The 25,828-nt window shown below is 41.3% G+C and overlaps 1 protein-coding gene across 3 annotated transcripts in view; it reads right to left on the minus strand.

Moving 5' to 3' along the window:
- apbb1ip (amyloid beta (A4) precursor protein-binding, family B, member 1 interacting protein) overlaps positions 1–25,828 on the minus strand; it is a 137,199-nt gene that overhangs the window by 77,442 nt on the left and 33,929 nt on the right. For all 3 annotated transcript variants that reach the window (XM_059971331.1, XM_059971330.1, XM_059971328.1), the window contains exons 2-3: positions 4,174–4,257; positions 104–194 (exon numbers count right to left, since the gene is read on the minus strand). In XM_059971331.1, the coding sequence (XP_059827314.1) occupies positions 104–194; positions 4,174–4,257 (175 nt within the window). The remainder of the gene's footprint in view (positions 1–103; positions 195–4,173; positions 4,258–25,828) is intronic.

Here is a 25,828-nt window from a genome sequence, read left to right on the forward strand (position 1 = left end):
AGTCAAGAGTGGCCAAAAATAAGAAGTGGCACTGAAACGGCTAACCCTCCTCGATAATCAGTGTTTAATGCACTTCTGGTTGCATTGTTTAATATGTTCTTACCATTTACATCCGTAAAGCCAATGGAGAAGTTGAACTCTGTGTTCTGATTGGGTTTAGTGGGTTCAGGTGGATTATCATCCACCCCCAGACTCTGTAAGAAAATTTGAAAATCAAGCAGTTTATTTTTTTTTAATCACACAACACCACCAAAAATGGTATATTGAATACACCATTTTTTCTAATGTTAGACTGATTAACATTTGGGCCTTTTAAATAATAGCAACACACACAAAATGGTGGAGGAAGGGGACCTCAGCAGGCCAGGCAGCATCTATGGAAAAGAGTACAATCGGCGTATCAGGGTCCATTTTGTGTGTGTTGCTTGGATTTCCAACATCCACAGATTTTCCCTTGTTTGCTGTTGAGTGATATATTGCTCACAATGTATGAACTTCTTTGATGCCTTCAGTATTAGTCTTAACCACACCATTAAAAGGAGCAAACAGAAATATGAACAGCTTAATGTTTGTGCTTCTATCCAAACAGTTTAAACAAAATTTAGGATTGATTACAATAATTCTCACTTTGTTCTTTATAGTTACTTTCCTTGGGGCTGATAATGTTTTGTTATTGTTTTTGGCTATTTTAGCTGCATAAATCACCTTGGGGAATGTACTCTGATAGTATTTAGGCTAACAAGTTAGCAGTACTCAAGGTCTAGTCCTGGCCAGCTCACCAGTGGAAAACTGGCTGTAATCAATGCAAGGTTGACAGCAGTGCAGATCTGGGGATCCTGTGAGAGAACGAAACCCAGGGTTATGGTTACTTGGAAACATGAAGTGGGCTGGACTAACTTGCAGGTTGACAAGCAGCACTCCAGCTAACTCTGAGCCTTCTTCCTCCCCACCGCTTCCAAAGCATTTATTATAAATGCACCTTTTCCTTACACTTTTAGGGTGTGCTGATAAGCCTGCCTGTAAAAGTGACCAAATGCCAGGATGTGCCTTGACCGATAGACTGCATGAATCTTGCCTGAAAGTGACCTGTAATTGACAGAGAGATCTGATGTCCGAATTAAATATGACCTCTCTATAATGATGCCCATTTCAGGATCCTCCTGTGGGGATCATATTGTGTGGGGCGCTTCCAGTTTTCAGTGGGTGTGGATGTCACCTGCCTTTAATCCATTGCCACTCTGTTCTTAGCAGGTCAGGAAGCATCTATGGGAAGGAGTAAACAGACGAGGTAAAGAGTAATCCAGTTCTGATGAGGGGCCTTGGCCCAAAACAACTACTCTTTACTCTTCCCCATAGATGCTGCCTGGCCTGCTAACTTCCTCCAACATTTTGTGTGTGTCGGTTAAGATTTATAGCATCTGCAGGTTTTCTCGTGTTTGTGATATCACTCTGTTCTTGCTTGGTGACAGGATGCAGGTGAGGTGCTGGGGAGAATAGGGTAGATGGGCAAATGTTGGAGTGGGAAATGAGGAACAAGAGATAATGTCACAGCCCAGAATGCTAATCCAGTACTGGAGTAAATGAATATTCTGGTTTATACTGCCTACTGCAGCAATATGTTGAAAGCCTGATCAGATGGTATTTAGAATTAAACTAATTGCTCTTATCAGTGATTTAATTTTGAAATTGGAAATGAAAGACAAACTTTATTGTAATTTGTAAATTAAATAGTCGTGCACGGTTTGAATTGAAAATCAAATTTCAATTAATTTGTTGGTTACTTCAGGCTGCCTTGTGCTCATTCTAAGTTATTTAAAGATCGGACCCTTTGGTTCCATTGAGGAGGAACGGAAGATGGCTAAGCACCTGATGCACCATCAATAACTCTCGGAGACAGGAAGTGAACGATAGGCTTTTATTAGCAGCAAAAAGGGAGCACGACATCCTGGAGACTGAGGGAGGAGCAGTGCCCCAATCGCCTTTATACAGGGGTCTGTGGGAGGAGCCACAGGAGCAGTCAGCAGAGGGGTGTGTCCAGACAGATATACATAGTTTACCATAGCACCATGTTACTGGTTTTATTTTTCTTTGCCTATTATGCTATGGAGTCTAGTCAAGTTTTACACAAGGACACTCTAAACAGATGTGTAATAAAACTATTGAAATACCCCGATGCACTCAGCTGACTGAGGCAATAGGGGAGCACAATGCAGCATTGAGTATTTCTTCTTTTTCTCCAGTCCTGCGGAAGGGTTTTGGCCTGAAACGTCAATAGTACTCTTGTCCATAGACATTGCCTGGCCTGCTGAGCCCCTCCAGTATTTTGTGTGTGTTGCCTGGATTTCCAGCAGCTGCAGTTTTACTCTTGTTTCTGAGTGTCTAAGTGGAGACTGCTGATTCTGATGTAGCCTGTGGCTTTGCACTTCCTCACCTCCAGCGACAGTGTTGTTCAACTATTAGTCTCATTATTGGTTCAGGTTTCCCAGCGTACTCGGTCAGTGATTCAATTAACTTTAAACAAGAGAATGAGCTCACCTTTGCTGCTTCATTTCACTCTATCCTGTTAATTTCTCTGAAGTCAAATGAATTAAAATGTGACTTCATAGCTTTTTTTTCTGAGAAGTAAATAGTTGATCACTTTGCACTAAAGCAGACTTTTGTTTTGCTCTAAGTGAACTTCTTTAGTAAAAGATGTATATACTTCATGTTTTACTTATGTATTTTAATGTGACTGGTCCTTAAATAATGCTACGTGCATGTGACACTACTGCAAGTTAAGTTTTTCATTACACCTGTGCATCATGTACTTGTTCCTATGACAATAAGCTCAAATTTGCATTTGACTTTGATGTTACATTCATTTAATTATTCAGCACCTCCAAAACCTGTGCTTACCATCCCTTTTGGAGGGACAATAGATGTGTGCATTTTTCGTACCAAGTTCTCTGTCCAATTCAATGAGTTTGCTTATATAATCAATAATGACAACTGACTGTACACTGTCTGCAACATTCATTCTATTCACTTCAGTGGAACTGATTTTCAGAGACAGAGAGCAATGAACTGTCATGTCATATGGTGCACCAAACGTATGAATTTCTGGACAATGTTCACCTTTCTATCATCATCATTCCCTTCTTATTCTTGAGGGAATACCTTCACTACCAGCTCTCTAAGTGTTTGAGAAAGGTCACTACCAACGGCTTAAGCATTCCAAGCAAAAGCCTTACCTCAGGAATGATTTTTGTTGAATTACAAGGATAAATTTGTAAATATTTCCACTGGTTGTGAGTTATTGCATTGAACTACAGGACAATGGAGATGACCTGAGTACTCCCAAAGCATCTCCTTACTGCCACTGTCCTCCTGGATATAAATGATATCTGGAGACCTGCATATTTTCAGAATCTGTCCAAAAACAATTTTTTTTCTTTTCTATCTGACAATGGAATGATTGGGGAGGGTGGAAGAAGCTTAATCTGAATCATACATACAGAAACCTCAATAACTGACTGAAATGCTCAGTAATTATTTTTATATAGTGAGTCTATGGGCAAAGTGTTGGATATTAATGGACTGAACGTAAATATTCTGATGCAAAGCATAAGGAAGCTGGGACAACTCAATGGGTCAGGCAGCATCCATGGGAGAAAGTGCACAGTCAATGTTTCAGGAACATTCATCAGGACAGTCTGAAGAAAATGGAAAACAATTTCTCAAAGGAATAACAGCCACCTAATACAATTCAAGTCTCCATTAGGACTGATGAAGAGTCTTGGCCTGAAACGCTGACAGTTTACTCCTCTCCATCGATGCTGCCTGGCCTGCTGAGTTCCTCAGAATTTTGCCTCTCGCTATAACGTTTATCTGTTTGCTCCTTTTAATGGTGTGGTTAAGATTAATACTGAAGGCATCAAAGAAGTTCATACATTGTGAGCAATATGTCACATGAACTCTTCTATTTCTTTTTTCCTGCTTGCTTCAAAATTTAAACAATTTTCCTACGAAGAGGACATCTTTTTGAGGATTATATTGTCTTCACTTTCAAGCAAAACATAATCACTTCAATGAAATATTTCTCTCCTCAATGCTGGACTCTTCCTGCTGCTCTCCGATCATTTGTACTTGGTTTTGTCGTTTGCTAATGTAAAGAACAAATAAAGTACAGCTAACCTGTGTCAGCAAGTCCATCTCTCCCAGGAGATTGCTGAACATGGCATCGATGTCATCGCTGGCGTTACCTCCTCCGGGCTCCATCTGTAAAGGAATGAAGCAGACATTGATATATGGAGCTAAATGTATTGCATGAAATAGAAAATTCACACATAGGGCCACCATTGCGGTCATGATTGTGACTGCCACCATTTGAAATCATTGCTTTGAGAGACTGATTGTGGTTTGGGAAGGGTACGTTGATGAGGAAATCTAAGAGAACTGCATTTGAATTGCATCTGGATTACCCAGACACTGAAAACTGGGCCAAATGATGGATTAACACAGAGGGGTGTCATCTGTCAGCCAGACATGGTGGACAACCTGCTGTATGCCTCTATGAGAAGTCAAGAGTTGCTATTACTGACCCTTCAATGATTGCTGGCTATTGGTGGGAGAGCAACCTGCAATCAGGAAGCCTGGACTGATCTTCATGATCCTGAAAGCTAGAATGGCCACTGGCTTTCAGGGTTGTGGGGAAGGTGACTGATTGAGGTCGGAAGGTTGAAAGCATTCTTTATGCCATGGTCCAATACCATTAAGCAAGAGGTCTGTGGACCCCAGGCTGGGAAAACCTGCTTTAGACTATTTTCCAAAAGAAGCAATTACCCTGTGGAGCCAGCAGCTCCAGCTTTGCCTTCAAGTCTTCCAACCCTTGTCAAACACAGAGAGCTGCAGGAAGATGCAAATTCTCTTCCCAGTTCTGCTGTAGGACCCCAACTTGAAGTTCTCATATTCCACCTTTCCATAATAGGAAACTGGGTATGAGAAGTGTTACGCTTGCAGCCCACTCCTTTGTGAGAATCGCAAGATCACTATTGATTTGGGTCAGGAGACCCATGGAATGAGAGAGACACGTGTGGAATGTCTTGCTCCCCCGGCGATATAAAGCTACGGGATACAGCCATTGTCTCTTGAAGACGAACTTGTGTATTGCAATACTGTGCTACGTGGAAGCCCTCAGACAAAGTGGGCTGGTTGAGGGAGGGATTGCATCACCCCAACCTGATTGACATCTGAGACCCTGTGAGTCAGGATAAAAGAGGGTCTGTGGGAACAGCCCCTCAGACACACCAGAAGAAACGCTAGCGATCCCGTGATAGCAGAAGCCGGTGGAAGGCCATATGCGTTTGGTTCCATTTTTCCCCGGAAACCGGTGCCCTTACCACGGAAAAACGGCTTTTAGCTAACAATGGGGAAACCAATTCCCAAAAAGACTCGAAGGATTGGCATCATCCAAGAACTGGGCAAGTTTAACCCGTCTCTCTCTCAAACCCAAAATGCTGCAGCTTGAACGAACTAACAGTGACTTTTATAGTTCCATCGGACAATACATTATTCCCTAGACAACGATAGAGCTATTTCTTATTGATTATTATTATACCCGCGCTTTTAGATTTAATATTGATGACGTATATTATCTGTATGTTTGCATTGATCTTATTTTGTGCCCCTTTATCAATAAATACTCTTAAAAATAGTACCATCAGACTTCAACGGATCTCCCTGTCTTTGCTGGTAAGTGACCCAGTTACAGGGTTCATAACAGAAGCAAAACTGTTTGCCCCACCCCATCAGGGAAGAAGCTGCACAGCATCCACACCAGGACCACCAGATTCAATAACAGTTACTTCCCCCCCAAACAGTCAGGCTGATCAACACTTCCACCTTACCACACCCCCCATCACAACATACACATCACCTAGCATATTTGTATGTGCATACAATCAGTCTATGGATATAACTGTTACTTGTACTGTACATTGTGCTTAATAGGATTGCTTTTTATATTTATTCTGTTTTTGTTTTCTTTTTTTATTAAGTTCTTTGTGTTTATTTTCTATGTTGCATCAGATCCAGAGTAACAATCTTGGATCTTGAACCTTCAATCTTGCATTTTCTGGCTTTCTTTCAGATTTCCAGCACCCTCAGTATTTTGCTTTAGTTCATTAAAGCGTGCTGATGGTTGGGATATCACAGTGAGGCGAAAAAATAAAAAAAATGACCATAAATTAGAAAATTAACTGTGGCCCAGTTGCAATGAAGTTGTGCACAGGAGCAGGGTCGAGAAATGATGAATTGTCTCATCTCTTCTGTCAATGGCAAGTGGTCTTCAGAACTGCAGTGAAAGAAGTGTGTGATACCTAGGTAATAATTCAGGTCATCTATGAAATCTACAGATAGCTGAACTGAACACAAGAGCTGAAGGCATTCAAAGGAGTTTTAATTTTACAGTTCTATTTGTGCTCCACCCTTGCCTTTATCCTGTTGTTACCTATATCAACATGGTTCTTTTAAGCGTTTTGTGCATGTATAAGAAAGGAGATGAAAAAGCAGAAAGATATATAGCATAGCTTCTTTGTAAAAATAACTTTCTTGACATTTGACACCTGAGGGAAACTGTAGACAAACAGTGTCTGAGCGTGACTCTTGATTACAGGCAGGAATCTATATTTCATTGGTAAGTAAAAGCAGAAAGCAGCAGTAAAAGGGAAAAAAATAATCTCACCTTCAGATGCAGTTCAGTAATTATTCACGGTCACATCACAGAATTGGTATGAGGTGCCGGTCTCAATGGTAAAAGTTCGAGAGCAGTTTGAGAAACGGCAATTTAATGTGCATTTCTCCAGCAGTTTGCACTGTTTAGTTTAGGTAAACACACTTTGCTGAAGCTACTGCATTTCTTCCAGTGAGATGACAAGCTAGGGCTTGGGTAAAGAATGTAACATCAAAACTCAGGCAGGCTGGAACGACTGCCGTGTTCCAACAAGCAGGAGTGAAAAATACCTTCTGCACAGAGGATGAGTACAAAGAGTTTCATTTCAATGTGGTTTAGTGATTGTATTAGGATCATCATTTATACATGTTACAGCAGGCAGCGCCTTGGTTTTGTTCTCTTTACTAAGCAAATGGATTAAATGTAATAATGTTAATGAGGAAATGGGAGAACTAAAAGTGTCATGTCAGAAGTTGGGTGTATTTAAACCTGAATTAAGTTTATTAAGTTTATATCATAACCACATGTACTCTTGCAAAATCAGAGGTCAGTTGCATCACTATTATCCAGCCCATGCTGGTCATAAGACAAACTGCAGGAATAGAATTAAGTTACTCAGCCCATTGAGTCTGCCCCACTATTCCATCATGGTTAATTTATTAACCCTCTCAACCCCATTCTCCGGCCTTCTCCCCATTAGAGACTGAAATAAAGGAGTTCGAGAGGAGATTTAACTAGAAGTTTTGAGGTTGTGTCAGTCCTAAATAAAAGATGAAGGCAGAAGCCATTCCCCTTAGTTATGAAATCAAGATTAGTAGAGAGAGCATTGGAAGCTGAGAGTCAAAGTACATAAAATTGTGAGAGGCTTAAATAGGGTAAGACCTTCAGAGTCTTTTCCCCAGGATGACATCAGTACAGGAAGCTGGGTGATGAGATGAACACAGAACACCAATGAATCAATGAGCATGGATCAGAACATAGGACTGTGTCATAAGCACGAGAAATTCTCCACAGGGGCAAACATAAAACGCTGGAGGAACTCAGCAGGTTAGGCAGGATCTATGGAGAGGAATGGAAAGTCAATGTTTTGGGCCAGGACCCAAAATCATTAGGTCTGGAAAGGATGTGAGAAGAAGAATAAATAAGAAGGGGGGGGGGGAGTTGGGGAGTGAAAATAGAAGCCAGCAAGTGATAGATTACAGATTAAATGGATCATAATTTGTTCAGTGCGTTCCGGGAAGATTCCTCAAGCAATATGTTGAAGACTGTATTAAAGAGGGTGTAAAATTTGAACTCCGCCAGGTAGGGTAAGTGGCTGATGTACCAGTGGGGGAGTACGTTGGAACCAGTGACCATAATTCTATTAGCTTCAAGATAGTTATAATAACAGATAGAACTGAAATTAGGTCTTAAATTGGGGGAAGGCTAATTTTGCTGGTATCAGACAAGAGCTTTCAATGTTACTTTGAAGCTGTTTCCAGGTAAAGCAATGTCTGTCAGGTGGTGAGTTTTTATCAGTGAGAAGAGTTCAGACCCAGCCTGTACTTGTTAGAGTGAAGGGCAAGTCTAACCAGGTTAGGGAACCCAGGTGGATGAGGGATATTAAAGGTCTTGCATCCAGCACCCAGGTACATAACCCAAGCTCGTATAGAAGTTTATGTCCAAGGACAATATTAGGCTCTCGGGCTTTGAAAATAACCTCCATTGTGCCGGTTGTTCAGATGCTCTGGCTGCAGGATTTGGCAGAATTTTATGTGTGACATACATACAGATTGGCTACATTTGGAGAGGAGGATCACTGACATCTACACATGATGGAAACATGCAGAATAATGCAGATTTCAGCAGTAATCCTTTGCAAAGCAAAAAAAAACACAAAATGCTGGCAGAACTCAGCAGGCCAGACAGCATCTATGGGAGGATGTAGTGACGACGTTTCGGGCCAAAACCCTTCATCAGGAGATTAGATAAAACTCATCAGGAGATTAGATGAAATTGAACTTCCATGAGTAACTGACACTGTTTGCTATTTGCCAAATATTTGCTAAACATGCCGCTTGTAGTTTTGGAAAGCCTAATGTTTAGCAGCAGCAATTTTCACCATCTTCGCTACTTAAATATATCATTAGTTATTCACAGGTGAATGATTGGAGAAGGTCGCTTGTAAGGTGGTGGTGCTTTTCAGTATGTGGCTGATACAGGAGTTACAAAATATACTGAAAGTCAGGTCACGTGCAGTTTATTATCATTTAACCACAGACATGTATAAAACATTTGTATATAATGTATATAGAAAGGAGGCAGCTTTTCTTTCAGCCAGGGTGTAAAGTACATAACACACGTAACACATGATAACTTTTGAAGGTAAGGATAACATTTACAGATGAATCACACATAAATAACAAACTAACATGCATTAATATTAAATATTGTAAGCTACAGAGCAGATTAACCAGAGGCACTTTAAATATGATGCGGCCGGGAGTTCAGAAGCCTAATGACCCAGGGGAAGAAACTGTTCCTCATCCTGATGGTTCCTGTTTTTATGCATCGTAATTTCCTGCCTTAAGGTAGAAAGTCAAAGAGGATGCTGGATGGATGGGTGTGTGGGATCCTTAATAATACAAAGGGCCCTGCGTATGCAGCGCTCTTGCCAAATGTCCCCAGTGGACGGTAGGGAGACCCCTATGATCCTCTTAGCTGTTCTCACAGTCCTTTGTAGGGACTTCTGGTCTGATGTTCATACATGGTTGAGGCAGGTGCAATAACAACATTTAAAACACATTTGGACAAGCATGTGGATCGGAAAGGTTTAGAGGGATATGGGTCAAATACTAGCAAATGGGATGCGCGGAGGTTTGTGTGGAATAGATGGGCCGAAGGGACTGCTTCTGAGCTGTGTGATCCTATGAATTCTAATATTGAAGTTACCTCTAAGTTTAGGCACAATTACTGGATAAGAAGGTTTCTAGTGACCACTGATTTAAGTCTACAGCGAGATGGGGGAGTGAGAAGATGGTTGCTGGGAAAGGCTATCTGCTTTAGTTGAGATGGAGGGGAGGCTGGAACCATGCAGCAATTCTTCTATACCCAATTCATGAGGGAGTAATGTGTAAGGATGTCCTGCTCATACACTGGTGTGCCCTTCAAAACCTACAGCCACAGACCAACCCCCTGCTCTCAATGCAAATGAACGTGATGGTTGCTGTGATTTTTTTTCACCTGGATATCTTTTCAGGCTGGTACTGAATGCACAAACGTATCAAAGATAGCAATATTAGGGAGGAAGTGGAGGTTAACAGAATCAATTCATCTGTTTCTCACTGAGTGGACAATAGCAGGCAATGCAAAAAATGTGGAATCCTAAGGATTATGAGATTTCTTAGAAGTATCAAATGTCATCTATTGCATCCCCATCATCTTGAGGTGTCACACAACAACCTGGGAATGACAAAGAATTCCACTATCTGAATGTCCAGCTGTTCAATAATGGCTAATGCCTTAAATGCAGAGTCCAGTTTTGATTTATTCAAGGCAGAGGTCACTCACTTCCTTCTACCTGCTCCAGTCTCAATAAAATTCTGGTTGATCTAATTGTAACGTCAACTCTACATTCACATACACCTCCAACTGTGGATTCACTACATGTGCCTGATCTGTGATCAGTATGCTGGAGATAAACCAAAGACCAATGTGGTCTTTGTAACTCAGTTACCCCTTGATCCATTTTGAAATAAACTAAAATTTGCTGGTTCCCCAAAGTTTTCCTTCCTCAGGTGGAACACTTAAGCTGAAAACCATCATTACCATCACTATGCAGCCCACATGGTGATGCCATTAGTTCTTACTCCTTCCTGTCTGGTGAGCTGGAACAGCTGCTATAATTGTACCATTACAACACATGTCTGTATCTTCTGTTCCACATTTCTGATTCACGTATTCTGTTTGCCAGAGTGAAAGATGGTGATTTTGGAACAATAACTATCCTCAGAACAGCTGCCTCAGGATAGCTCTGTGGTGAATTACATATACCTGTCTGGACATGCCCCCCTCCCCACCCGCTGACTGCTCCTGTGCCTCCTCCCACGGACCCCGGTATAAAGGCGATTGGAGACACCACCCCGGCCTCAGTCTCCAGGATGTAGCGTGGTGGTCAATTGCTGCTTGTTCTTTCTTCCAGCCAATAAAAGCCTATATCTCGCCTCACGTCTCAGAGAGTTATTGATGGTGCATTAAGCACATCATAGTTTACACATAAGAAGGGAATACAAGTACAGAGAACCCCTCGGCCATCAGTAATGTTTCCTCAGACAACGACTCTGCTGCCATGACTATGGGCAGTCTCTGTGCAAGTCATACCCTAAAGGGTATAGAATACTCTTGGGCCCAATGAGTTAGAGTCAAGCATCAAGCACCATTTATCCTCACCTTGCTTATTCTCTCCATATTCCCATCAACTCTGTCCTGATTGTATCACTCACCAACACACTAGGGGCAACTTACACCCAGTGGTCACTTAATTAGGTAACAGTGGGATTCTGAGGAAAAGATGGTTGTGAGATGGTTCAGTCACTCAGTCGCAGAGGCTTCTAAGGGGCCAATCAAAGTGTTACTGTCTTTTCCAAATGTATTTTTTATGATGGCAAGACCCTGCTGTACTCTAAAAGCTTAAAGTATTGCAGGTCTACCCCTTCAGCGAATTGCTTGTTGGCAGAGAAGGAACTGGACTTGGAGCAGATTGTACTGCTGCCTGTGTCAGAGGGGTGTTGGTGGAGTCAGGGCATGAGGGCAGTGAGTAACAGAGAGTGATCATCTTAGTCACTGTTCTTGTGACCTCATGACACTGCTGAACACTGTTAGTGTCTGAGCTTTAAGTCCAAGTCACTAATTTATTGGTGGATGGCGGTGGATGGTGGGTGGGGGTGGGGAGAGCTGGTTTCCTCAGTCATTGTGAGGACAAGGCCTCAACCAGAGGTTGACAGATTCTTGATTGGTCAGGGCATGAAGGGATATGGAGAGAAGGCAGGAGACTGGGGCTGAAAGGAAAATTGGATGAGCCATGATGAATTGGTGGAGCTGACTTGATGGGTCAAGTGGCCTAATTCTATTCTGATATCTTATGGTCAGTTTGCGGTGTCACCTGTTTATGGTCACCCAGGTGAAAGACGTTGGGGTTGGTGTGCTCCACTGGCATGCCAGGGGTTGTGTAATGTGGCATCTCAGCTGGAGTCAGTGCTGTCCCCAGTGTTCACTTGGCAGAGACAACCCATATTGTGTTCGACTGCAGACTACTGCAACATTCATGGACACAGAGTCTTGAACTTTATTTTTCCTTATGATGTTATTTTACTGATATCTTATATGTGCTTGCTATTTTATGTGTTTACTGCTATCTTATATGTGCTATATGCACCTTGTGCTGTGTATGACTGCTGGTACTGTGTTTTTGAATCTTGGCCTCAGAGTTATGCATTTTCATCTGGCTGTATTCATGGGTAATCATGTATGGTTGAATGACAATTAAACTTGAACTTGAAGGATCCTACTGGTTATGAGAAAACCCTGTCAACTTCACACAGAGATCACTAAGGGTCAGGATTGAAGCTTGGGTCACTGGAGATGTAGGGCAGCAATTCGACTGGATGCACACTTCTGCTGTTAATTTAGTCACAGTGTGCGTGACTGTCAGTCCAGCAGTGCTCGTAAGAACTTAAGGAATAGAAGCACAAGTGGGCTTTTCCCCCTTGGGCCTGCTCCATCATCTGGCAAGGATGTGGTTGGTCTTCTACTTTAAGAACTCCACCTTCTGTCTCACATCCCTTTAATCCATTAAGACCCATAATTCTCTCTTATCATTGCAATAACAGACTTACATGGTAGAAAAGTTGAAAGGATCACTGTGCTTTGAAGGAGAAATTTCAGTTATAAATGGCCTAGTCATTATTGATTGCAGGATCTCAACTTCTTGGCCAGGAGAAGCATCTCTGCATATACACATCAAGCTCACTATAAATCATGCACATTTCAGTAAAGTCACCCATCATTTGTCATACCTCTTACCACAGACACACCATCTCATGAAGCAGTCTGGTGAACCTTTGCTGAATGATATGAGATCAAAACTGTACACAAGACACCAGATGTTCTCACCAAAGCTCTATCTATTTGTAATATGTCATCTTTACTCTTTACACAAATTCTCTCGCAATATAGGTCAACACACCATTCAGATTCCTAGCTAACTGCTGCACCTGTTGGCATGTATGAAATGCACAAGTCCATTTGAGTGCCAACTACAATATTCTTTTACTACTTAAAAATGCAAAATGCCTCTTTTTTATCTACCTAAATAGATAACATCATATTTTCCCATCTGCCATTTGTTGCATGCTCACTTGGCTTGTCCTTAAACACTTGAAACCTCCTTGCATCTTAATCACTTCTTTAAGGAACACAAGAAACAAGAGAAGAAGTAGACTGTTTGTCCCTCAAGCCTGTGTTGGCATTTGTCAAAATCATGGCTGATTTTCTATTTCAGATCTACAAACCCCATTTCCAGAAAAGATGGGATATTTTCCAAAATGCATTAAAAACAAAAATCTGTGATATGTTAATTTACGTGAACCTTTGTTTAACTGACAAAAGTACCAAGAAAAAATTTTAAATAGCTTTACTGACCAACTTAATTGTATTTTGTAAATACACACAAATTTAGAATTTGATGGCTGCAACACACTCAACAAAAGTTGAGACAGAGGCATGTTTACCATTGTGTTACATCACCTTTCCTTTTAATAACACTTTTCAATCGTTTTGGAACGGAGGATACTAATTGTAGTAGATTTGCAAATGGGAATTTTGTCCATTCTTGCTTGATATAAGACTTCAGCTGCTCAACAGTCCGTGGTCTCCATTGTCTGATTCTTGTCATCATGATGCACAATACATTTTCAATAGGAGATCGATCTGGACTGGCAGCAGGCCAGTCAAGCACACACACTCTGTGTCTACAAAGCCATGCTGTTGTAGCCTGTGCAGAATGTGGTCTGGCATTGTCCTGCTAAATTAAGCATGGACGTCCCGGGAAGAGACGTCGCCTTGATGGCAACATATGTCTCTCTAAAATCCTAATATACGCCTCAGAATCCATGGTACCTTCACATACATGCAACTCACCCATGCCATGGGCACTGATGCACCCCTATACCATCACAGATGCTGGCTTTTGCACCTTTCGCTGATAACAATCAGGATGGTCATTTTCATCTTTGGCACAGAGAACTCGACGCCTGTTTTTTCCGAAAACTAGCTGAAATGTGGACTCATCTGACCACAGCACACGGTTCCACAGTCTTTCGGTCCATCTGAGATGAGCTCGGGCCCAGAGAACTCGTCGGCGTTTCTGCATAGAGTTGATGTATGGCTTCCTCCTTGCGTAATACAGTTTCAAGTTGCATTTCTAGATGCAGCGACAGACTGTGTTAAGTGACAATGGTTTTCCGAAGTACTCCCAAGCCCAGGTGGCTATAATTGTCACAGTAGCATGATGGTTTCTTAGGCAGTGCTGCCTGAGGGCTCGAAGATCACGCGCATTCAACAGTGGTTTCCCACCTTGCCCTTTACGCATTGAGATGTCTCTGAATTCTCTGAATCTTTTCACAATATTATGTACTGTAGATGTTGAAAGACCTAAGTTCTCTGCAATCTTGTGTTGGGAAATGTTCCTTTTGAACTGACTAACAATTCTCTCACAAATTTTGACACAAAGGGGTAAGCCATGACCCATCCTTGCTTGCAAAGACTGAGCCTTTGATGGACACTACTTTCATACCCAGTCATGATACCTCACCTGCTACCAATTAGCCTGCTTAATGTGGAGTCTTCCAAACCAGTGATACTTGAATATTCTGTGCACTTTTCAATTTTATTTTAGCTCTGTCCCAACTTTTGTTGAGTGTGTTGCAGCCATCAAATTCAAATTAGTGTATATTTACAAAATACAATTAAGTTGGTTAGTAAAACTATTGAAAATCTTTTCTTTGTACTTTTGCCAGTTAAATAAAGGTTCACGTGAATTAACATATCACAGATTTTTGTCTTTATTGCATTTTGCAAAATATCCCAACTTTTCTGGATATGGGGTTTGTATTTTCCTGCACGGCCCTTTTCCCTTCATAACCAATCATGAGTGAACTTAATGGCTGAGATTCCATAGACCTCTTGTACGGAGAATTCCTAGAAGAACCACCACCATCTGTGAAGATATTTCTCCTCCTCTCAGCTTGAAATGGCTTAAGCTTTAATTCTGAGGCTGACCCTTGCTTCTAGCTTTATTACATTGAAATACAGAGTGAGATGTGTCATTTTGCATCATTGAGCACAACTCAAGCTTTGTAATGGGGGAAGCCCACTGGTGCCACCACACTTCTAACGCTATCAAAGCATGGCCACAACTTGCTAACCCTATCGTATGTCTTAGCTATACTTTGCTGCGTTGAACAGCAGTGGCTGGAGTTTCTAGGGGCGATATGGAATTTGCAGGATAGATACACCCCAAAGATGAAGGAGTATTCTAAAGGGAGAATGAGGCAACTGTGGCTGACAAAGGAAGTCAAAGGCAGCATTAAAGCAAAAGAGAGGGCATATAATATAGCAAAAACTCATGGGAAGTGAAAGGATTGGGAAACTTCTAAAAACCAACAGAAGGCAACTAAAAAAAACATAAGGAATGAAAAGATAAAATATGAAGGTAAGCTAGCCAATAATATCAAAGAGGATACCAGACATTTTTTCAGATATATAAAGTGTAAAAGAGAGGTGAGAGTGGATATTGGACTGCTGGAAGATGACACTGGAGAGGCAATAATTGGAAACAAAGAAATGGCAGATGAACTTATTAAGTATTTTGTGTCAGTCTTCACTGTGGAAGACACTCCCGGTATGCCGGAAATTTGAGAATGTCAAGGGACAGAAGTGAGTGCAGTTGCTATTACCAAGGAGTAAGTGCTTGTTAAGCTGAAAGGTCTGAAGGTAGATAACTCACTTGAACCAGATGGACCATGGTTCTGAAAGAGGTAGCTGAAAAGATTGTGGAGGGATTAGAAATAGTGTTTCAAGAATCGGTAGATTCCAGAATGGTTCTGGAGGACTGGAAAATTGCAACTGTCACTCTACTCTTTAAGAAGGAAGGAAGACAAAAGACAGAAAATTATAGACAAATTAGCCTGAATTCAATAGTTGTGAAGATGTTGGAGTCCATTGTGAAGGTTGAGGTTTTGGGGTACTTTGAGGTGCATGATAAAGTAGGCCAAAGTCAGCATTGTTTCCTTAAGAGAAAATCTTGCCTGACAGATCTCTTGGAATTCTTTGAGGAAGTATCAAGCAGGATAGACAAAGGAGAGTCAATGGATGGAGTTAACTTGGAATTTCAGAAGGCCTTTGAAAAGGTATCACACATGAATCTGCTTAACAAGGTAAGAGCCTATCGCAATACAGGAAAGATACTAACATGAATAAAAGATTATCTGACTGGCAGGAGACAAAGAGTGGGAATAGAGGGCACCTATTCTAGTTGTGTGCTGGTGACAAGTGGTGTTCTGCGGTGATCAGTGTTGCAACTGCTTCTTTTCATGTTATAGGTCAACGATTTGGATTACAGAATTGATGGCTTTGCTGCTAAGTTTGCAGCTGATACAAAGATAGGTGGAAGGGCAGGCAGTGTTGAGGAAGCAGGGAGTCTGCAGAAGGACTTGGATTGATTGGGAGAATAGGCAAAGAAGTGGCAGATGGAATATAGCATTTGGAAGTGTTTGGTCATGTACATTGGTAGAAGGAATGAAGGTGTACATTATTTTCTAAATGGGGAGAAATGTCAAAACTCAGAGGTGCAAAGGGACTTGGGATCTGTGTGCATGATTCACAAAAGGTTAACTTGCAGGTTGACTTGGCAGTGATGAAGGCAAAGAGTTAGCATTCATTTCAGGAGGACTAGAATATAAGACCAAGGACATGATGCTGTCTTTATAAGGCATTGGTCAGATCCCAATTGGAGTATTGTGAGAAGCACTGTCAACGTTTCGGGCCGAGACCCTTCATCAGGACCTGATAAATCAGCGTCCTGATGAAGTGTCTCGGCCCGAAATGTCGACAGTGCTTCTCCTTATAGATGCTGCCTGGCCTGCTGTGTTCCACCAACATTTTGTGTGTGTTGTTGTTTGAATTTCCAGCATCTGCAGATTTCCTCATGTTTGCTCTTAGAGTATTGTGAGCAGTTTTATCTAAGAAAAGATGAGCTGGCATTGGAGAGGGCCCAGAGGAGGTTCACAAGATTGATCCCAAGAATGAAAGTGTTAACATATCTGGAGTGTATGATAGCTCTAGGCCTATGCTCGCTGTAGTTTAGAAGAATGGGGGGGGGGGCGGGATCTCATTGAAATGTATTGAATATAGAAAGGTCCGGATAAAGTGGATGTTGTGAGGATGTTTCCTATAGTGAGGGAATCTAGGACCAGAAAGCACAGCCTCAGAATTGAGAGACATCTACTTAGAACAGAGATGAGGAAAACCCTTTAGCCAGGTGGTGGTGAGTCTATGGAATTCATTACCACAGATGGGTGTGCAGGCCAAGTTATTGGGTATATTTAAGGCAGAGGTTGATATGTTCCTGATTAATCAGGGAGTCAAAGGTTACAGGAGAAGGCAGGAGAATGGGGTTGAGAGGGATAATAAATTAGCCATGATGGAGTGGCAGAGCAGACTCATCTTATTCATCCCTATTCCAGAGAATGCAGGAATACACTATTTAATCTCTCTTTCAATAGCATATCCCCCAGTCCTGGAACTTGTCTGATAAATTTTCATTACACCCACATATCCATTTAGCTCCTAAATTTCCTCCTCAAGAAGGTATGGTGAGGAGAAGGAGCTGTTAGAGAGAGAGAGACCTGTCTCTACAAGTCCGCCACGTCGTGCCAGAAAAGACAATATTGGTGAGTTAGCAAGGGTTAGTTATTTTTTTCAGCCATGGTTTATTGGCTGGAGTGTGTGAAAGTTATGATATGTGGGTTTATCCGTATTAACATGGGGGCTTTCTGAGGTATAAAGGAGTCCTAATTGATAGAATTTATTCTTTGTTAATGGCAGGATTATACTGCAGGTTAAAATGTATGAGGCGCAGGTTTTGCAATATTTATGCAAGAACATTGGAAAATATAAAAAGGAAGCAGGTGAAGGCCATTTAACACTTTGCCATCTCCTTCCTGGAGTAATTCCACTTAAATCCAGAAATCCATGAACCTCTGTCTTGAACAAGTTTAGGAATAAAGTATCATAGCTGTCTTGTGTTGAGATTTCCAAAGATTCACTACCTCTGGTGAAGAAGCATCTCCTCTCAGTAAATGATAGCCAATCTTTTATGATGGGTATTCCAATGCTTCAAGATGCTTCAATGGGAGGAAATAACTCCCTGATGCCATTAAGGGCTCCTAAGAGCTTGGATGGCTTCAGTGAGTTCATCTCCCATTATTCTGGACTCTAGGTTCTGTACTTACATTGTTTCAAATAAAGGAGAATCTAATTTGCAGCTTCAGTGTGTGTTTCCTACTGTTTTACCCTTGGCAGAAAACATCCTTAACTTTAGAATTTTCATTCCTTTCAAGACATAATCTTCCCCGTAATCTGCTTCAGTTTTGTAATTTCTGAGATATCTGTACTATTTTAAAACTAGTTTCTTAGTCGCCTTGAATTGAATTCCTCTTGCCATGCTTTTTGATACAGAGGCTCTCAGCCTTGGACTAATACCTCCCAAACACCTCCGTTTCCCTACCTCCTTTTAAACCATCTTCAAAGAGGATCTATTTGACCAAGTTTGTAGTCATCTGCCTTAAAATCCCCTCAGTACCATTGCTGCAAAGTACCTTGGGATGTAACACATGCTGTTATTGAACCCTGCTCCGGTTTTCTGCCTGCTCTGGATCTTTCCAACTCAGAAATAAAATCCAGTCCTGATGAAGGGTCTCATCAGAAATGTCTATTCATTTCCTTAGATGCTACCTGACCTCTGAGTTCCTCCAATAATTTCTGCGTGTTGCTCTCAATTGCCAGCATCTTCTGAATCTCTTGGGTTTTAGTTATTTAGTTATCGTTTGCTTCAAGTGCCCATCAGGTGATCAGTAAGTTTAGAAATTAGCTTTCGCAGCATGAGATTGATCATTTGAAGATAATTCAGAATGCATTATGCAATAGTTAAATTATTTTGCAGAACTTTGTATAATGCATTTTTCAATCATAAATCACCACTCAGCTAACTTCAGTACATGGGAAACAATCCCAGTCTCTACTCATGACTGAAGTTCTCCAGTCCCAGCAACATTCTTGTGAATCTTTTCTATACTTTCTCTGTAAATTGAATCCTTCCTTTATTAAAATGACCAGAACTGAACACAATATCGTTTGTGTGGTCTTGTACAACTGTAACACGTCAACCCACCTTTTACACTCAGTGTTTCATATGATGAAGATAAGCCTGCCATACATCTTCTTCACTACCCCAGTGATCATTGATTGGGGTTAAATTCCCACTCCAGTCTATAAGGAGATTGCACATTCTCCCTGTGACCACATGGATTTCCCCAACTGGTCTGGTTTCCTCCCACATTTCTAAGATGTGTGGTTGTGGGTTAGGTTAGTGAGTTGTGGGTGTACCATGTTTGATATTAGGGTTAATGACTAATTTCTTAGCATTAAATCATTTTGGATTTTTTACAGTTCATATTCTATGTAATATGAAATTGAAAGATGTAATCCCAGCAAAGCTAAGCCTGAGAAAAACAACCAATAATGTTGTAGCATGTGCTGGCATTTCCAGTATGTAAGAGAAGCTTCAAAATCTTCCGCGAAAAGAATCGAAGCATGGTGTTGGGGTGAATGGTTGTGACAGGGTAAAATCAGGAAGCCTAGGGGATAAGCATTCAAAAAAGTTATCTGATGAATGAGTGAAGGGGAGCAGTTAGAGAACAAGGCCAGAGACAAAAGAAATGTGGGAAACTGAGGGTTATTCCAATGCATATGTCATTAATATATCTTTTGTCTTGTTTTTTTTATCTGTATTCTCCCCCTCTAACTATTCACAGCTAATTTATTCACCAGTTAGCCTTCCTTACTGCTTATCTCCATGGTTACCCTAGTTTTACCTTATCAGAGATGTCCCTTCACAACCCTTTCTGCAGCCTTACAAGTTTCCTTTGTCTTCTTTTCAATTGTGATGAAAGGGCTTTGACTTGAAATGTTGACTCTGTCGAAATGGTCTGAGTTGCTGTTAGATTTCTAGTATCCGCAGTTCTTTTGATGTTCAGTGTTTTAAAAAATTGTATTAATTTCATTTATTAGTATATATTTTCATATGAAATTTAGTTGAAAAGATTTAAAAGTTTACAACTTTAGAAAAAAGAACTCTGAGCTCAGAAATTTCACCATCTGTCTTTTCAAGAGCCATTGATTCACTTCGAGAGAGAGAGAGAGAGAGAGAGAGAGAGAGAGAGAGAGAGAGAGAGAGAGAGAAGAGAGAGGGAGGGAGAGAGAGAGAGAGAGAGAGAGAGAGAGAGAGAGAGAGAGAGAGAGAGAGAGAGAGAGGGAGAGAGAGAGAGAGAGAGAGGAGAGAGAGAGAGAGAGAGAGAGAGAGAGAGAGAGAGAGAGAGAGAGAGAGAGAGAGAGAGAGAGAGAGAGGGAGAGAGAGAGAGAGAGAGAGAGAGAGAGAGAGAGAGAGAGAGAGAGAGAGAGAGAGAGAGAGAGAGAGAGAGAGAGAGAGAGAGAGATACTTTATTGATCCCAACGGAAATTACAGTGTCACAGTAGCATTGCAAGTGCACAGATATAAATATTAGAAGAGAAGTAAAAAGAATAAAAAAGAGGTTACCACAGTCTCTGGCTATAGGTTGACTCATTTTAGAGCCTAATTGCCGAGGGTAAGAATGACCTCATATAGCGCTCTTTGGAGCAGCGCAGTTGTCTTAGTCTATTACTGAAAGTGCTTCTCTGTTCAGCCAAGGTGGGACGCAGAAGGTGAGAAACATTGCCCAAAATTGCCAGGATTTTCCATAGGGTCCATTGTTCTACCACAGCCTCCTGTGTGTCCAGTTTGACTTCCTATGACAGAGCCAGCCTTCCTAATCAGTCTATTGAGGCCTGCTGGCATCAACTGCATTGATGCCGTTGTCCCAGCACACCACCACATAGAAGACTGGAGGTAAGAAATTTTAAAGGAGGTAGGAAATGAAATAAAATTGTGGACAATGGATAAGGTAATTGTGCAGTAATATTGCTCAGAGCAAGTTTTAGCTTTTATTTATCAGCTTCTATTTTGCTGTTAGAGGACTCTTGAAGGGATCTCTCATACATTAAAAGTGAACTACTGATCTCACAGTCTAATTTGCCATGGCCCTTGCACTGCCCATATCTGGAACTGTTACACGATAGTCTTTATTACATTACTGCTTTTCACTTGTACTCTCTTGACTACTTATGCTTTGAAATGATCTGAATGGATGGCTTGCAAATCTTTGTATCTCAGTACATATGACAATAGTAAATCAATTATAATCCTAATTCCAATCCCATTTCTGATTCCTACACAAATTAAAATGTGGCAGGACTCACACAGCAAGGGTAATATAGGTAAAAATGAGTTTCCCATTGCTTCTTTTTATTGACAAACAGACATTGTTTCTTGGCCTGTGGCTGTCAATATTAAGCCTTTGATACCAGGTTTGGACTTGTCTAGGCTTTATCTTACTTGAATCTGTCAAGGTGGCCTGGGGTCATTCTGGCAAGCAAGGGTAACTCTGACGATCACTTTACTAGCCTAAACCTATGAGTTAACTTTTTACTGAGGTAACCTTTGATCTTTTTCCTCTGTTAAGGTGGTACCATTAGAACAGTTAGTGAGGATCGCCTCCTGTTGCTCTTTATTTCCTGGGTACATTCTCTCAGGTACATGATTAATTTTAACCTTTAAGCTAGATATAAGTCTTCACATTAAAGAGAACGTAACATTGGGAGAGCAGCCAGAATTATTGTTCGTGACGATGGGAAAGGCTGCTCAGAAAAGATATAATGTTACATATGTTTTGACAATCTTGACAGAGGGAGATCTTTTTATACTCAAATGGTGACATTTACTGAGACTCAGACCTATCTGTCTCAAACCCAAAACCTTTTATCAGATTAGCAAAGATATGGGCCTATCAAAGCTCAATCTGTTTGAGTAAAATCCATTTTATAACAGTTAAAGATTAGTTTAAATTAGCTTCTGGTCTTAAATTCTACTTCAGGTAATTCTTACATTTTGATTTAGTTGACAGATTTAGGTTGAAGACCAAGGCGAGCTTGCACAGTATAACTTGACTAATCAGATTAGAAGCCAAGGGGCAATGGTTAGAGGTTGGCATTGATTGAGGAGGTCAGCTTTTGCTGTTGACATATATATACACACACACATACTTGATTTGCACATATAAACATAATGATAATTTATAGCCCGTTGTCAGATAGTTTTGATTTGTAACTTGACATGATATGAACTGCATTGAAATACACCATAGTAGTTTAGTCTTGTTTTTGTTCCACTGGATGGAAGTTCTCCCTTCCATGCTGCTTTATAACCTGCTGGGGAAAATTGTCCCTATCCCTGGTATCTAAGAGCACATGAAAAGAAGGCAAACGTTTTAACTGATATCCACTTTGGAATGTGGATAAGATCACAAGACCATAAGAGTAGTATTGGATACGATGCAAACTGAAAGAGGGAGAATCAAGTGTGAGGAAGTTCCTGAAGATCAGTTCTGTTAATGTACTTGAGCAGAATTTATGCCCTCCATTACCAGCTGACCTTGTACTTTCCAGAGTTAGCCAACTTCTGGTGGAGCATGCCGATACCTCACAAGGGGGTGGGGGCTATGTCAGAGGTAGTGGACAGGGTGGGGGGGTGTGAAATGTGAAGGGCAGAGCTTCCAAGAAGATTCAGAGAGAGGTGATGAACATGAAAGCATCGTCCATTTATAAATGAGACAAGATAAAGATTGGAATAAAAGGAGGAATAATTCAAGTGTCTTGTTTTTCCAAAAGTGCTAAAGTGCTGATGATAAATGTTAGAATAAAGAGTGATGCTTGTGCTGGAAAACCAGGAAAACCACTGTTCAATGTGGAAGGAGGTTCCTGGGACCATGACTGGGATTGGGAATAGGATTGGGTTTTCCATTATCCCAAGGGTTTCCTTGCAATTTCTTGTAAAAGAGATTCTTAACCTAACAAAGGTAAACAATGCCTCCAATGTGGGCCAGCAAATGAATTCCAGAGAGAGACGAGCTGTTCCTACGCAAACTGCCAAGTACAGGGTCCCGTAGCCTCATTCCAAAAGCAAAGTCACTTGTTAAAATTTATGTTAAAAATACCACATCTTGCAACAGCTGACAGGACAATGGAAGTTTGTACCTGACACACAAGAGATTTGGCAAATGCAGGTAATCTTGAGCAACAAACAAAATACTGGAGAAACTCAGCAACTCAGGCAGTGGAATAAACAGTCAACATTTCTGGCTGAGACCTTTCATGAGGACTTATGATGCTGCGTGACTTGCTGAATTTCTTCAGTATTTTGTGTGTTGCTCACACCTGAAACCCTTGATTCCTTCTTCCTAATAGTAATTCTATTTGCTTATGGATTTATGCTGCTTTCATATGACCTACCACAGCCAATTAACATACTTCTTTGTCCCTACAGGGGAAAACAATGCACAAAGTCAGGGAGTACACACTGCTGGGGAAAATTGTCCCTATCCCTGGTATCTAAGAGCACATGAAAAGAAGGCAAGCGTTTTAACTGATATCCACTTTTGAATGTGGATAAGATCATAAGACCATAAGAGATAGGAGCAGAATTAGGCCATTCAGCCCATTGAGTCCACTTTGCAATTTCATCATGGCAGATCCCAGATCCCAGTCAATCCTATTCACCTAGCTTCTCGCCATATTCGTTGATGCCCCAACCAATCAGGAATCTAACAATTTCTGCTTTAAATATACCCACGGACTTGTCCTCCATTGCAGTCTGTTGCCGAACATTCCAGAGATTCACTACTCTTTAGCTAAAAAAATTCCTCCATACTTCTGTTCTAAAAGGTCACCCCTCAATTCTGAGGATGCAACTTCTAGTTCTGGATGCCCCCACCAGAGGGTCATCCACTCCACATCCTCCTTATGGATAAGGTCCACTTGTCCTTTCAATCAGATCCCGACACATTCTTCTAAATTCAATAGACAACAGACAACAGGTGCAGAAGTAGACTATTCGGCCCTTCGAGCCTGCACCGCCATTCTGAGATCATGGCTGATCATCTACTATCAGTATCCGGTTCCTGTTTTGTCCCCATATCCCTTGATTCCCCTATCCATAAGATAACTATCTAGCTCCTTCTTGAAAGCATCCAGAGAATTGGTCTCCACTGCCTTCTGAGGCAGTGCATTCCACATCCCCACAACTCTCTGGGAGAAGAAGTTTTTCCTTAACTCTGTCCTAAATGACCTACCCCTTATTCTCAAACTATGCCCGCTGGTATTGGACTCTCCCAGCATCTGGAACATATTTCCTGCCTCTATCTTGTCCAATCCCTTAATAATCTTATATGTTGCAATCAGATCCCCTCTCAATCTCCTTAATTCCAGCGTGTACAAGCCCAGTTTCTCTAACCTCTCTGCGTAAGACAGTTTAGACATCCCAGGAATTAACCTCATGAATCTACGCTGCACTTCCTCTACAGCCAGGATGACCTTCCTTAACCCTAGAGACCAAAACTGTACACAGTACTCCAGGTGTGGTCTCACCAGGGCCCTGTACAAATGCAAAAGGATTTCCTTACTCTTGTACTCAATTCCCTTTGTAATAAAGGCCAACATTCCATTAGCCTTCTTCACTGCCTGCTGCACTTGCTTATTCACCTTCAGTGACTGATGAACAAGGACTCCTAGATCTCTTTGTATTTCTCCCTTACCTAACTCTACACCATTCAGATGATAATCTGCCTTCCCGTTCTTACTCCCAAAGTGGATAACCTCACACTTATTCACATTAAACGTCATCTGCCAAGTATCTGCCCACTCACTCAGCCTATCCAAATCACCCTGAATTCTCCTAACATCCTCATCACATGTCACACTGCCACCCAGCTTAGTATCATCAGCAAACTTGCTGATGTTATTCTCAATGCCTTCATCTAAGTCATTGATGTAAATCGTAAACAGCTGTGGTCCCAATACCGAGCCCTGTGGCACCCCACTAGTTACCACCTGCCATTCCGAGAAACACCCATTCACTGTTACCCTTTGCTTTCTATCTGCCAACTAGTTTTCTATCCATGTCAATATCTTCCCCCCAATGCCATGAGCTCTGATTTTACCCACCAATCTCCTATGTGGGACCTTATCAAATGCCTTCTGAAAATCGAGTTGCACTACTTCCACTGGATCTCCCTTGTCTAACTTCCTGGTTACATCCTCGAAAAACTCCAATAGATTAGTCAAGCATGATTTGCCCTTGGTAAATCCATGCTGGCTCAGCACAATCCTATCACTGCTATCTAGATATGCCACTATTTCATCTTTAATAATGGACTCTAGCATTTTCCCCACTACTGATGTTAGGCTGACAGGACGATAGTTCCCTGTTTTCTCCCTCCTTAATTTCTTAAAAAGTGGGATAACATTAGCCATTCTCCAATCCTCAGGAACTGATCCTGAATCTAAGGAACATTGGAAAATGATTACCAATGCATCCGCAATTTCCAGGGCCACCTCCTTTAATACCCTAGGATGCAGACCCTCTGGACCTGGGGATTTGTCAGCCTTCAGTCCCATCAGTCTACTCATCACCGTTTCCTTCCTAATGTCAATCTGTTTCATTTCCTCTGTTACCCTATGTCCTTGACCCATCCATACATCTGGGAGATCTAAAGTACTTACAAAATTCTTCTGCCATTTCTCTGTTACCCATAACAATTTCACCCAATTCATTCTTCAAGGGCCCAACGTTGTTCTTAACTATCTTCTTTCTCTTCACATACCTAAAAAAGC

This window comes from Hypanus sabinus, chromosome 6 (assembly GCF_030144855.1).
Source record: "Hypanus sabinus isolate sHypSab1 chromosome 6, sHypSab1.hap1, whole genome shotgun sequence".
Taxonomy (NCBI): domain Eukaryota; kingdom Metazoa; phylum Chordata; class Chondrichthyes; order Myliobatiformes; family Dasyatidae; genus Hypanus; species Hypanus sabinus.